We start from the raw sequence: 13,749 nt of genomic DNA on the forward strand, positions 1-13,749 counted from the left end.
GATTTTGTTTTTGCTCAAATCTTTTATAATTTTTTGTATAGATTCATAGCAATTAAATAATCAACTTCTTCAGAACGAATTTTAATTGTACAATACAAGTTTATGAATAATAATACATTTTATACAGTAAAATTACATTTATATAAAATAATCATTATTCATTTAACTTATTTTTTATCACCTTTCCTTTTAAAAGGACAGTTTGATAAATTTTACATTTTAAAAAGTTTGAAAATATTTTATGAACTGAAGTTATAATGTTTGCACATTAGCATATTAGCACATTTGAATAAAATGTGCTTTTGTGACATAATAGATTAAAATTAATGGATAAAAGAGCTATTTTGTAAGATATGTAATATTGTTTACAATATTCTAATCCAAATTCAGATAGTAAACTGTTATGTAAATTCTTCATATATTGATCACATGGCATTCTAGACTATTATATTCATCTAGAAAGATTTTGAACTTATAGAGATGGCAATTTATAAATGATTTCATATTATAAAGATTCACTACACTATAATAAAATTTAGTTGCATGAAGAAGCATATAAAATTTTTCTTGATACTTTTTATCAACAGTTACATCTTCTATGTTAAAAATCCATTGTGATTTACATATATAATTTAATCTTGCTCAAAGTAATTTAACTAAAATATTGTTCTCAGTCAAATTTCCATTGATGAAAAAGTGGGGGTTACTTCTGTTTACATTCATCTGTTTAGTTATTCTAAATTTTTGTTTTCTATCAGAGTTATAGATTGGTAGTGTAGTAACTACCTTGTTACAATTATGTACTAGAGCACATTCATGTGTTATGCAACACATGTAATTAGTATGCAATGAATATTTCAGCATTGTCATGAATTCAAACCCATAACAAACTAACTGCACTCTTGTATATTCCATTGTGTTTGAAATGCTTACTGTTCAATTTAATTCTAATCATACCTCTCTCAACCTGATGATATATCTGAAGATGAACTTTGCGATAAAATAAATAACTATGGACATTATACAGTATGTATAATGTATGTTCACAATTAAATTAAATAGATCTGTCAACAAAATTGAGTGAATTACCATCACTTAAAATACAGTAATGTAAAATTCTTAAAAGATTTCATTTCATCAATTGTTTATACACCATAATACCTTTAATATTATAAAAATGTAAGACTGTTTTACTTTTGGTTGTGTAAAATTGATTATAAGACATTTTTATATTTAATATTAAGAAATAAATTCTGTAATGTGTAATTACATTGCAGCAATTTCTTTACCTTTAGGTATTTTATATTTTTGTAACATTTTTACATTTACATTTTTTTTCTATTTTATTATATAAAAAGTTGGTTCAAAAAATCATTACAAATAAAATTACTTTAATTTTACAGTATGATGTATGGACTACTTTATTTTTCATTTTATTTATCTTCTGTACCTATTGTATTATAAGCTGGAAATGGAGCCCTGATAACTCCATCATTCTTTGAAAGCATGAGTTTCTTCTTTAAAAATGATGCTAAGAGAGTAAAGCTGGATTAAGTATGATTTAATATTTCTTATGTATTTTTCAGTTCAATTGCAACAGTAGTTAAATTGAGATACAAAATTAACTGCAAAAAAAATCTGAAAAAAATTGGTTTTCCTTTTATTATTCCTAAAATGGTTATTTGTAAATCCATTCACAAGGACAATTTTTTTTTACATTAATCAATATTTTTGTTAATTTTAATATTAGAAGACCTTTCAAATTATTACAGTATTGATATTCTCAAAATAACAAACTGTAGAAGTTATATTTATTTATAGATGAAGGTAGTCCATGAATATTTTATAAGTTTGCTTAAAGATTTGTAGTAAGTTGTTGGATGCAGATGAATCATATGATTCATCTGCAGCCAACAGAAGATGTGGTTTAATCCATTTTGATGATTTTAAATGAAATTGTGAAATAAATATCTGGAAAGTTTTAAGCCTTCACGAATGACTTCTTCATTATCAAGTTTAAACACAAGAGAAAGTAGTAGTATGAAAGGCAAGTAAAATGCATCAACAATTAAAGTATCTCTTTGTCAAGTTTAGCGAATATCCAACAATAATAATGATGGAGATGGAAAAAAACCAAAAATAATGATGGAATTATTTTCATGTAATATAACCATACTAAAATTAACCTAGAAAGTTAATCTTTATAGGTTTATAGTAAATAAGTTAACTTGGAAATCTCTTGTACTCCATATCTACATGGTAGAAGGTACCCAAAGTGAAAAAGTGAGGAAAGTGTGGATGAATAAACAAGGCAGGAATTGGGTATCTGAGCATGATCATTCAGCGTTAAATCTGAAACCTGGATTCTCTAATTGTTATGTATGTTCTTAAAATGTAGGATACAAAATAAAAATTTGTACAGTTGCTATGATATTCTATAAAACGTTTCATATTCCATATAAGTATATTCCAAATGTTCTGGAAATATTAACCAATCTATCCTGCAAAGAACTAAATCTGAACTAGATAGCCATTTATTTATTCATTCATTTTCTTCTCAGATAAAATTAATTTCTATATCAGCTAATAAATTTAAAAAACTATTCTACTGGAATTAGTTTTACCATGTCATGCAAATACCAATGCATTTGGTAGTACTTGATTGAATAGACGCAAATTTGCTCATCGTTATATGTCATGCTATCTCTGAAGAAGTATTATTTATCTTTATCTGAGTTAGTAATGAAGATTTTGTAGTGGTTCACTAGCTGATGTTTATGGAATATTTGTTGATAATGCTATTATCTTGTTACTTCAGCCAGTGGATATATATGATGGTGGGGTGCTTCAAATCAAAGGGAACATTCTAGTAAACACCATTCAACAACTACAGGCTGCACCAAGATTAGCAAATCACCGGCATCTCACTCACAACTGCACCTATGCAAAACTTCATTATATACATTGTCTTGGGGGAGGAGGTGAGTATCCGGGCATATCGGCCAAGAGAGTAAACTCTTGTCAAAGAAACTATGATGGAGAACTATTACTCCAATTCTGTCAAGAGTACTATTGACTCCAATTAATCGATACACAATTTAGGCAGAATCTTCATAGGCTGTATACATGGGTCTCACCATGTGCTAGATATCGTAATCAAATCAGTTACGGCTTGATTTCAGAAAGATGGAAAACATCAGTCAAGAATATAAAAACATGTTCCGGTGTAGACTACAGGTCAGACTATCAACTATTATGTCTGTTTCGTAGTCAAGTTGCCTATCAATCGAGTTAAATAGAAGACTAGTCTTTTCAGAATTTAAAAGATGGAACAGCTTCAGAAACTAAAAGTCAAGTTCAGTGAAAAATATGTTGAGTGAACCAGCCACCTTTTAAAAAAATTTGGAAGCTACAGAGGATATGGCTAAAGAAGTACGGCAACCTAAAAGCAAGCAAAACTGGTTGTCCAAAGAAACTGTTCACCTTGTAGAGGAACAAAGAAGAGTGAAAGGCACTACCAGTCAGCCCTTAGTACATTACCGAAAACTGTCGGCTGAAATTCAAAGATCAAAATTTGTACATCCAAGAAAGCTGCAATAAAAATGAGGAGCTGCACATGAATAATGAAGCGCAGTTCATGTTAAAAAAAATAAGGAAACTTACAAACACCTTCAAAACAAAATCTCAGGTTATAGATGATGCACATAGTAAATTTCTTACTGACTATGAAAGATTGAAATAAGATGGAAAGAGTACTGTAGCAATCTCTATCATAACAACCAAGCAGAGCACACAGAGGTAGATTTAATACCCAAGAGAGAATCAAATATTATTAAAGAGGAGGTGTGGAAAGCAACAAACAAATTGAGGGACCACCAGGCCCAGGTAGCATCACATTGAAAATGATAAAAGCAACAGATAAATTGGATGTTACGATTATGCACTTGGTCTGTAAATACATATGGTTAAATGGCAAATGGATTAATGAGCAAGCAACCTTGGTGTTCATACCCCTACATAAAAAAGGCTGGACTCAGCACAGTGAAAATTGTAGAATTATTTCTCTGATCTCAAATGCGAGTAAAATTTTGTTATTTATATTCCATGAAAGTTTACGATATCATCTGGACACAGAAATTCTCCCAAAGCTAAACAGATTAGTCAAAAAAAAGGAGTACACATGAACAAATTCTAAATATTAGGCAGGTGAAAGAGAAAGCCAAAGAGTTCAACAAACCTCTTGTAATATACTTCCTAGATTACGCCAAGGCCTTCTACTCGGTCAAGTGGAAAAATCTATGGCGAGTATAGAAGGAAATGGGCACTCATGATCATTTCGTTAGGCTTCATTCGGGGCTTATATGTAAAGAACAACATGGTGGTTAGACTGAAAAATGACAATAGAGCCTTTTATCCGTTAAGAGGAGTATGACAGGGATGTAGGTCTTGTTAAACAACAATAAGTTTGTCCTTGAAGCATTCCATATAGACAAAACATTTTTGACAGTGGCATTCATTCAGTTGCTTCTTTGCTGTTGTATTGTGTTTGGGTGAATGTGTTTTATTAGTTTTGTGAAAAAAATCATGTTATGCCTATGAAATTATCGGCATCATTACAGTTTTTTAATTTTTATATTTTCTGTTGTTAATGGATTCTGTTTCTTTAGATTACAATAATTTTAACGCAAAATAATATTACAGTTCCACTTTTTTATTATTATGGAAGGAGAAAATGGGGTATACAAAAAAAACTTGGGGTTTTTTTCCCCCCCAGTGGGGGACCACTGATCCTTTTTAAACAAGTTTAGAAACGTGCCACCCAAGCTATGGAAATTTCATCAGTTGTGTTCAAAAATGAAGTAAAAACTAATCCCAGTAAAGGCTTAAGCACCCCTAAAAAAGTTGTAATGCTAAAAACTATAACGTTCGTGGATAACTTTGTTAAAAGTTTAATTTATTAAACGAATTATAATTTTCACATTGATTTTACTTTATGCTGGTACCGGGTAAATGTATTAATCTTTGATCACTACCACCAGTAGCAAAAGAGAAAATCAATTTTCAAAGAAGCCTGGTCTTTATGATGATTATCAAAAACTTGGGTTCAAATTGAAAAAAAAAGACAACATATAATAGAAAAATTTTAGTAGAAAATTGGGAACTGAGGCTATGTTACTTAAGAGCTATTAAAGAATACCATAACAAAAATACACCTATAATTTGCACAGATGAATCTTATGTTCATGTCAGTCAACCAAACCAATATCGTGGAGTGACGGCTCTGACTGCAACCTTCCTGCTCCAGTTCTAAAGGCAAACGTGCTTGCACTATTCACCGAAAGTGCAGTGGTACCAAAAATAATTTTGTCAACAACTTGCTTCTTAATTTAAATCTGGTACCAAAACAGGAGATAACCATGATTATATGAATTCTTTTAATTACGAGCGGTGGATAAATCAATTTATCCCTAATCTTACATTTAACTCAGTCATCGTCATAGATAATGCTTTGTACCACTTACATGTGCATCTGAACCGTGCTCCAAATTCAAATTATGCGAAAAGAAGATATTATCGATTGTTTTATACTAAATAACGTGATATTTACAACTACTATTTTGAAACCAGAACTGTACAATTGAATAGAACTGAATAAACCGCATGTTACATTATTTAAAATAAATTCAGTTTTAGCTGAGAAAGGTCACAATGTTTTGAAATTGCTTTCTTATTCCCCAGAATTAAATCAGACTGAAAAAATTTGAGCAGTTTTAAAAGGGTATTAGGTAAAAAAAAAATATTAATTTTAAAATAGATGATGATATTGCATTAATTGATAAATGAGCAAATTTAATTACGAATGCCGAATATAAAACATGATACGACCATGTCAGGAAAATAGAACTTTTTAATTGATACTGCCATTGAAAATGTTGTTATTAACTTAAATGACGAAAGCGATGATAGTGATTTAAGTGATGTGATTTAAATATTAGCAGTGATGATATTAGCAATGATGATTATCAGGAATTGAAACATTCCAATTTGATTTGGTAAGTAGCAGTTCAGATCAATGTTCATAGTATAGTACTCTCAGCGCTACTTCTCTTTCATTCTGTCTTCCTTCTCCTATGTTAATCACTTTCCCTTCAAACTTACTGTGGTTTACAATAAGTTCTACTCTGTCTCTGATCTTATTCAACATTTAAGGCGAATATATGTGCAGAAGAGCCTGAAAAACTGGTGTACAAATAGGAAGCTGGTTTATATTTAAGATTTGCTCAAGATACAACCCTATTTGCAAGTTCTTAAGTTGAAATGCAGTAGATCCTTGACCAAGTTCAGCAAGAAAGAGAGGAACAAGGGCTGAAATAACAAATCAAAAACACAAAAGATATGATCCTAGACAGAGTCAATGATCTTCCAGTCAGTGATGCACTGTGTGATTTCAAAATAGTGCACCATTTTATACTTAGGATCCATAGTAGATAAACATGGGAGCTTGTTGGTCAAAATATGAAGAAGAATTATCTGTCAAAGGAGGTGCTTACAAAGTTGAACGCTGTTTAGAAAGATAGGGCAATAATGAGAAATATAAAGCTGAGACTGCTTCAAGTACTAATCTTCCCATTAGTCATGTACAGTATTGAAACTGGTCTATCAAGCTGGAAGAATGGAGGAGAATTGATGCATTCGAAAGATGGGCCTACAGAAGATTGCTTTGCATCACAATCTGAAAAGAGGATAACCAAATCGATTATAAATGAGCTGGTTATAAAGAGGAGGTTGTCCACAATGTGCTTTCAGTGCATCCTCTGCTTTTTTGGCCATATAGTCCGTCAGCCTGGTGAAAAGAAGATAGTCATATAGAGGAAAAATCAAGGGCAGTAAGTAAGCTACAGTGGGATATGAATTGGGTTACCAGCTCTTAGTTATGAGAGGAAGGATCACTGATGATTGTGATGATGAAGTATCTGTTCTTTCCATGGCTAGATACTAAATTTTTGTGCTCCTTTTTATTATTCTTTGACCTTTTAAACAGAAGGAAAAATGTTATATCTGTAAATTACTATTGGTTTATATAGTGAAGTTGAAATTTCATCAATGAATAAAATGAATATAGTTAAAGTTTTGTCTATCACATGATCTATCAGTTAAATGATTCTAGCACATTCTGAATCCTTACCCTGCAGGGTACGACACTTGCCTCGCAGTGATCCTAGTCGCCACACCACCCTCTCTGTTTCTAGTCCTGATAGGGTTTACTGGAGGTCATCTTTCAGACCCTCTAAACTTGATAACACAACACAGTCATCAGGATGCCTCTGATGTATATGCATCGGCAGACATTTCCATCAGTGTATTTACACAACCTACCATTGCCTTCATATGGCCTCTTCCAACCATAACTTACAATCTTCATTTAACAAATTAATCGATTTGTGGAAGCGCGATCCCTTTGCCTTCCTCCAACACCAAGGGTTTCACACAAAAACTCTTCTTTTATCTAACTTCAGTTAGACTATGCACTCAGATCATTAGTTGATTGAGTCAAAATTACTATCCTCATACCAACAAAACAAGTGTTGATTGAAACAAAAATACTATCCTCAAACCAACAAAACAAGTGTTTATTGAAACGACAATTATGTCTTACAATCCAATTTGCTCAAAGTCCTCTTGATTTAATTAAGAATCAAGAAACAGATTCAGAAGTTTAATAAGCCTCTAATGAAAACATACCATATCTCTTTCTGCTCTGGTCCGCTTTCAGAAGTGAGGTCAATGCCTATACCCTCCCACACCACAGCTCCATCACAGAAACGTTTCTAGCACATTTGGAATACGAAACCGTATTGTTCAGTTTTGCAGTTTGATACACGCCATTTTGGAAAAGGAATGACACTTGGTAAACCAGTTTATAACACAACTGTTTATTTTTAATAGTTTATTTGTTAAAACCCCAACTTTCTCATTTAGTGCATAAAATTATCTAACAATTCAAGAAACTTTTCTACAGAGGAATATTTTCTGTGTCAAGTACAAACTTCTAATAAAGATGACAAAGTTTTCCTAGTCATTTATGTCTACTATGTCAATCAAATTTTTGTCATAACTTTCACAGGAAAGTTTTAAGTTCTTTTTAATGATAATTTTTATCCTATACATTAATTTATTCTGTCATATCTTGAAACACTAATTTGACTACACGTATATGAAGTCAATATAATATGTACCTAGGCATGTGTGTGTGTATATATATATATATATATATATATATATATATATATATATATAACATAGTTGAAATTAAATGACAAAAAACAGACATGACCTTAAGCAAGAGTGTGCATTCAATCACAAGAGTTGTGATCCATATAATAGTAGTAATGAGAAATACTGATGTGTGTGCACATGCACATGTATGAGCATGGTAACTATCAAAAGCACAGAATGTCAACAACTGAATTTGATTGAGCTTTGTAGGTAAGACCTATTGTTTGAATATGGTCATATGAATCGACTACAGTTGCTATCAAATAAATACTTTATAAAGCAGATTACTTTTGTCATAGCAATTTTTTTTTTTAAATAGGGTAAATCTAAAGTTAAAAGCAGTAAAATCGTAGTACATTAATTAAAATAAAAATTAATGGTTAACTTAGGTAGGAAAATTTTTAGATGAAATGTTGTTTTAATATGATTAATATATTTTTATTGAATAAAATAGTAATTTCAGTTAAATATTTATTTATACTGTTAAAAAAAAATTAATCACAAATTTTAAAGTTTCCTGTGATGTAAAGTCAATTAGTAATTATATATTTTCAGGCTAGATTAATTAAAGACAATTTTTGACTAGTATTGCACCTAAGTGGAACTTAATATGTGGGAGATAGAGGTGGCAGATTTTTCTGATTTGTGTTAAGGTATATTTTTTCCTGATAAAGAAAAAATATTGGATAGCCTGTATAGCAGATACAAATGACCAATTTTTGTGTACTTTAACCAAAACAAGATCAGTTTTGGTTGTCTTTTGCATTCTCTCGACATCAATCTTTGAAGAAATGTGTTATAATTTTCACTGTCAGGCAATCTAAATATAGTTAAACATTGAACTAATTTTTATTTTAGCTGTCACTGACTGAGTAAGCAAACAATTTTTTTTTTTTTTTTTTTTATTTTATTAATATACTATATTTATTTGATACATTCACTTATGAAAACATAAATACATTGATAAAATAATGCAAAAATTAAATTTTTATACAAGATACATCTAACTGCAATTTACAAATATTATAATATACTGTATTACAATTTTTACACTACAAAACATCAAATTGTAATGATTTTTAATTTCTTAATACAATACATTGTATTGACATGCAATGTTAGTTAAAAATGTTCTGCAAATAAATGTTTGAGAACAAACATTTCTATACAATTTTTTATTCAAATATTAACCATGCAGTAAAAGAAATTAGTTTTTTTTATAAAATACATTACATACTTACGTCTATCCACCTAACATAGGCCATATACCACAACTGATCGGAACCCAATCATAATAATCATTTGCAAAATAATAACTACTTTATAATACAATAATTACACTGCACAATATAAATTACATATAAAACTTTATATTATTCTATACCTAAAATTTACATTTGATTAGTAAAATTTATATAAAATTAAATCATTCGCTCTCTGGTATTCTATACTTGTTAGTAGTTGGTTATCATCAAATAAACTTGTTACTTTTAATAATTCAGCAATCATTACTTTCTGCCAATAGCATTAATGCTTTTCATTTTTAAATAAAATAGCATTATTATTTTAATTTTTGCTTTAAACTATATTTTAAACAATTAGACACATGAATTGACATGTGTAATCTGGGCAATAATATTATATAAATTATTAACAAACTTTTTAACGTTACAGGTTATTGTTTATTATTCTGTAGAATTTAGTAGACCACAAATAATTTTTTTTTTCTTTTTAGTCTTAAGGGTCAGCATAAAACTGATTATAAGAATCATTCAAATTAAAAGCAGCAAAACATTTTACCTGCAGCCTTTGATTTTTTAGAGAATTTTAAATAAAAGCCAAATTAGATTAAAAAGTTACTAATTTAGTAATTTTAAATTTACAAATATTAATAAAATTTTTTAAAGTTTTTGAAAACAGTTAGTATTTTATTCTCTTTCTTTTAATTTTTACTATAAATTTAATTTATTATGGTCTCCATTGGTGGGTATTTGGTACTGCTACCAGTTTTCATTCAGACTATTAGTAGAAGAAGAACTTTTCCTGTCTGCTCCAATATGAAAATTAGAGTGTGTTCTATTTATTTCTGTGAAAAAAGAAATAGTTTTGTAAATTAAACTTGTAATTTTATTTTCATTAGTTTACAAAGTTAGTTAAAATCATCATTAATCTTTATAAGTAAAAATGTTGAAATGAGATCTATCTACTACACAAACAGTATTACATTATTCAGGACTGTACCATAGAATGAGTCCCAATTTATGTAAAAAGATATTATTATTACACACTTATTGCTCAGTATTTTATTTCACTTTTACATTTGAAACATTCAGAACTAGTGCAACTTCTGAAATTTCAGCAACAAGAAGACTAGCTTCATCATAATGTTCCAGTTTTTTAAACACTGTAACAATAGATCAAATAGCCTCAATTCAAAATACTTTCTTTTAAACTTACAGTGTCATAACAACAGAGCAGCCATATAGGAAATATTTCTCTTGGTAAATATCTAATTAAAATGATATACCTTTACCATTTTTCATGCTCCAAAACATATTCTTTAACTTGAAAAATTAACATATTCATTTATTACTATATCCTGCATGATTAGAAAAAGTAGTGTGTTTGGAAAATTCATAAATAATACAATTACTCATTCTTTTTTCGTAGCTGTTCCCCTTTGTTAATCAGCATTCCTAGTGGCACAAGTGAGCTACTACTGTAGTTTCCTCTCATATTAAATGTTTAGAAACCACTCCCTACAGACATAATGCATTTACACGCTGTGATATTTTTTACAAACTTTCTGTACAAAGATCTCAGATACCAGCCGAAGTCTATCCTCAAATTGAGATATTAAATATACACACTGAATGATGGTATTACAGGTGTTTTTTTTTGCAAGGTGAGTATGTGATACATTTTCACATCTCAACACTTGTGTCAATTATGCAGACCATCTGAGCTACAGATGTGCTTAATTTAATTTACCAGAGGAAGCCTTCTTTGAAGGTCTGTGTTGGGATATTGTAATGGAATTCACTGAATATATTGTTTGCTGACTTTGACTTTATAATTTACTTTCTGTGGATATTACACAGCCTTTGAAAAATAAATTTACCTTATGGATTGTTAAAACAAAAACCCAACACAGCCACAATATATTTATGCAAAATGTTTTGATTATTGAATGAATTTATAACATAAATTGCAGATTTTTTAAAATTGTATTTATTTTTTTGTTTTGTTTTTTAACATCAGTTGCGTGACTAATAGGAAACATTTCTCCATCCTTCCACTCTGCTCTGATCTTTTCATTCAACATATTTAAATATGGTTCATATTTCTACCAACAATTTTTCCTTGTACACGTTCTTCTATTACAAATCCTTAATACATCACCATTCACTCTACCAGTAGTGAATAGAAATCACTAAGAAAATAATAAGAAATAACAAAGGCTTGCTTTTTTCTAATTCATCTTAAATATATTCATCTTGAACTCTAATGATCTATTTATTTTTTAAAAGTAACACCATACATCTTAAATAACACCATGTTTTGAAAGCCTCTATTGTTTGAATTCTACTTGCTACTGTCCATTTTTAGTTACTTACAATACCATATTCTAAAATTTGTTTAAAAAGTTGTTTCTAATTATTAAATCTGTTTGATATTATTATTAAACCTCTTTTCTGTACAATCCTCTTCTTCATTATTTATTTTCTTCTTTACACCAATCTGCTTCTAATGACTTTCTTATTCAACCTTTCTTACTTATTATACTATGTAAATAACAAAATTCCTTAACTTTTGATATGTATGGTTCATGTGTCTTAAACGTTATTACGCATTTCCTTTTTTACATTTCTTTCTCTTTGTTTTGCATGGTTTCTTTCCATCAATAAATTCTATACCATTAAATGTTACTTTTAACTCTTTCGTAGTTTTAGCTAAACCAACAAAACCATCTGTAAATCTGTAACATTTTCATTCTTTCCTTGAACTGATACTCTGCTCTCAAATTTTTCTTCCAAATCTTTTATTTTTTCTTCACACAAATTGAAAAGTAATGAAAATTGATAAATTTTTATCTCATTCATTTTCACAAAGAAGTTAGGCTTTTTTCCTGATGTTCTATTATAATCATATCAACCTGATTTTTTGTTGAAGTTTTAAATAACTTTTGAAAAAAAAAGTTAATTTTTCAACAAATTTTTAACATTAAAACGTAATGAAACATGTTACACTGATGGTGGTTGCATTTGTCTACTTCTACATTTTTGTGATTGCATTTATTACAATAATATTGAAATCTGCAGCTACTTCTCCAGTTCACGTAATTTTCAAATTAATTTGTACAGTTTTATCCCATTTCATTTACATATTGTAACAGTTTTTACAATAATATGATATATTTATAATATACCTTTTATTTTTTGTTAAAGTTTTAAATAACTTTTGAAAAAAAAAGTTAATTTTTCAACAAATTTTTAACATTAAAACGTAATGAAACATGTTACACTGATGGTGGTTGCATTTGTCTACTTCTACATTTTTGTGATTGCATTTATTACAATAATATTGAAATCTGCAGCTACTTCTCCAGTTCACGTAATTTTCAAATTAATTTGTACAGTTTTATCCCATTTCATTTACATATTGTAACAGTTTTTACAATAATATGATATATTTATAATATACCTTTTATTCTTATTTAAAATGATATAAAGAACTATCATAGTTTAATTTTAGTACAGAGTCTTCACTGAATTCGTTACCAATTTCTTTCTCTTCTTTCAACATATGAACTATTTCATCTACGTGTAGGTCTAGTGGATTCATGCCAACTCTAATTTATCAATTCTTTGTTTATTTTTTAACAGTGGTTTTCCAACTGCACTTCTTTCATTAATATCTTAATTTTTCTAAATCTCTTTCTTTATATCTATCATTACATTTATCATAGAAAATTCAGAAATATAAAAATTGATAAAGGAATTTGTTGTCTCTTTTACAACTGTTATAAGTTACGAATTAAGAGTAAATTTGTAATTATTAAGGCTGAAATAATAAAATGAAATTAAATTATAGAATTAGAATAATTTGGTGTTCAAAGTACATTTTGCTGTTTTCTCTTTTGATCAATACAGATGACTCAGAGATAAAACTAGAAAAATATGAATAAATTAAAATCATATAGCAGAAATTATATTTTAATTAATACAAGAAACAAACCTGCTATTACTGTTAAAAGCTTTCGCCGAGCTCCTAATGCATGCACACCAATCTCTTTCAAATCTCTGTCAGTTAGAGTACGAAAGGTCATTAGATCGATTTCATGATTTTGGAACATTGCTAAAACAAAATAAAATATTTTAGCAATAATTTTGCTCTTTACTTTGCAAAATTTATTTTGATTACTGTTAAAAGAGCTTACCAAAATTTTGTAGTTAACTATACATACCAATG

General features: G+C 29.0%; 2 protein-coding genes across 4 annotated transcripts in view; one reads left to right on the forward strand and one right to left on the reverse strand.

Moving 5' to 3' along the window:
• Positions 1-13,749, forward strand: part of Gli (carboxyl ester lipase-like protein Gli) — a 120,407-nt gene that overhangs the window by 99,797 nt on the left and 6,861 nt on the right. The window lies entirely within an intron of this gene.
• Positions 9,234-13,749, reverse strand: part of BicC (protein bicaudal C) — a 68,586-nt gene continuing 64,070 nt past the window's right edge. The window contains exons 13-14 of the mRNA XM_075373726.1: positions 13,516-13,635; positions 9,234-10,363 (exon numbers count right to left, since the gene is read on the reverse strand). Coding sequence (XP_075229841.1) covers positions 10,278-10,363; positions 13,516-13,635 — 206 coding nt within the window. The 3' untranslated portion in view covers positions 9,234-10,277. The remainder of the gene's footprint in view (positions 10,364-13,515; positions 13,636-13,749) is intronic.

This window comes from Lycorma delicatula, chromosome 1, assembly GCF_047948215.1.
Source record: "Lycorma delicatula isolate Av1 chromosome 1, ASM4794821v1, whole genome shotgun sequence".
NCBI classification, from domain to species: domain Eukaryota; kingdom Metazoa; phylum Arthropoda; class Insecta; order Hemiptera; family Fulgoridae; genus Lycorma; species Lycorma delicatula.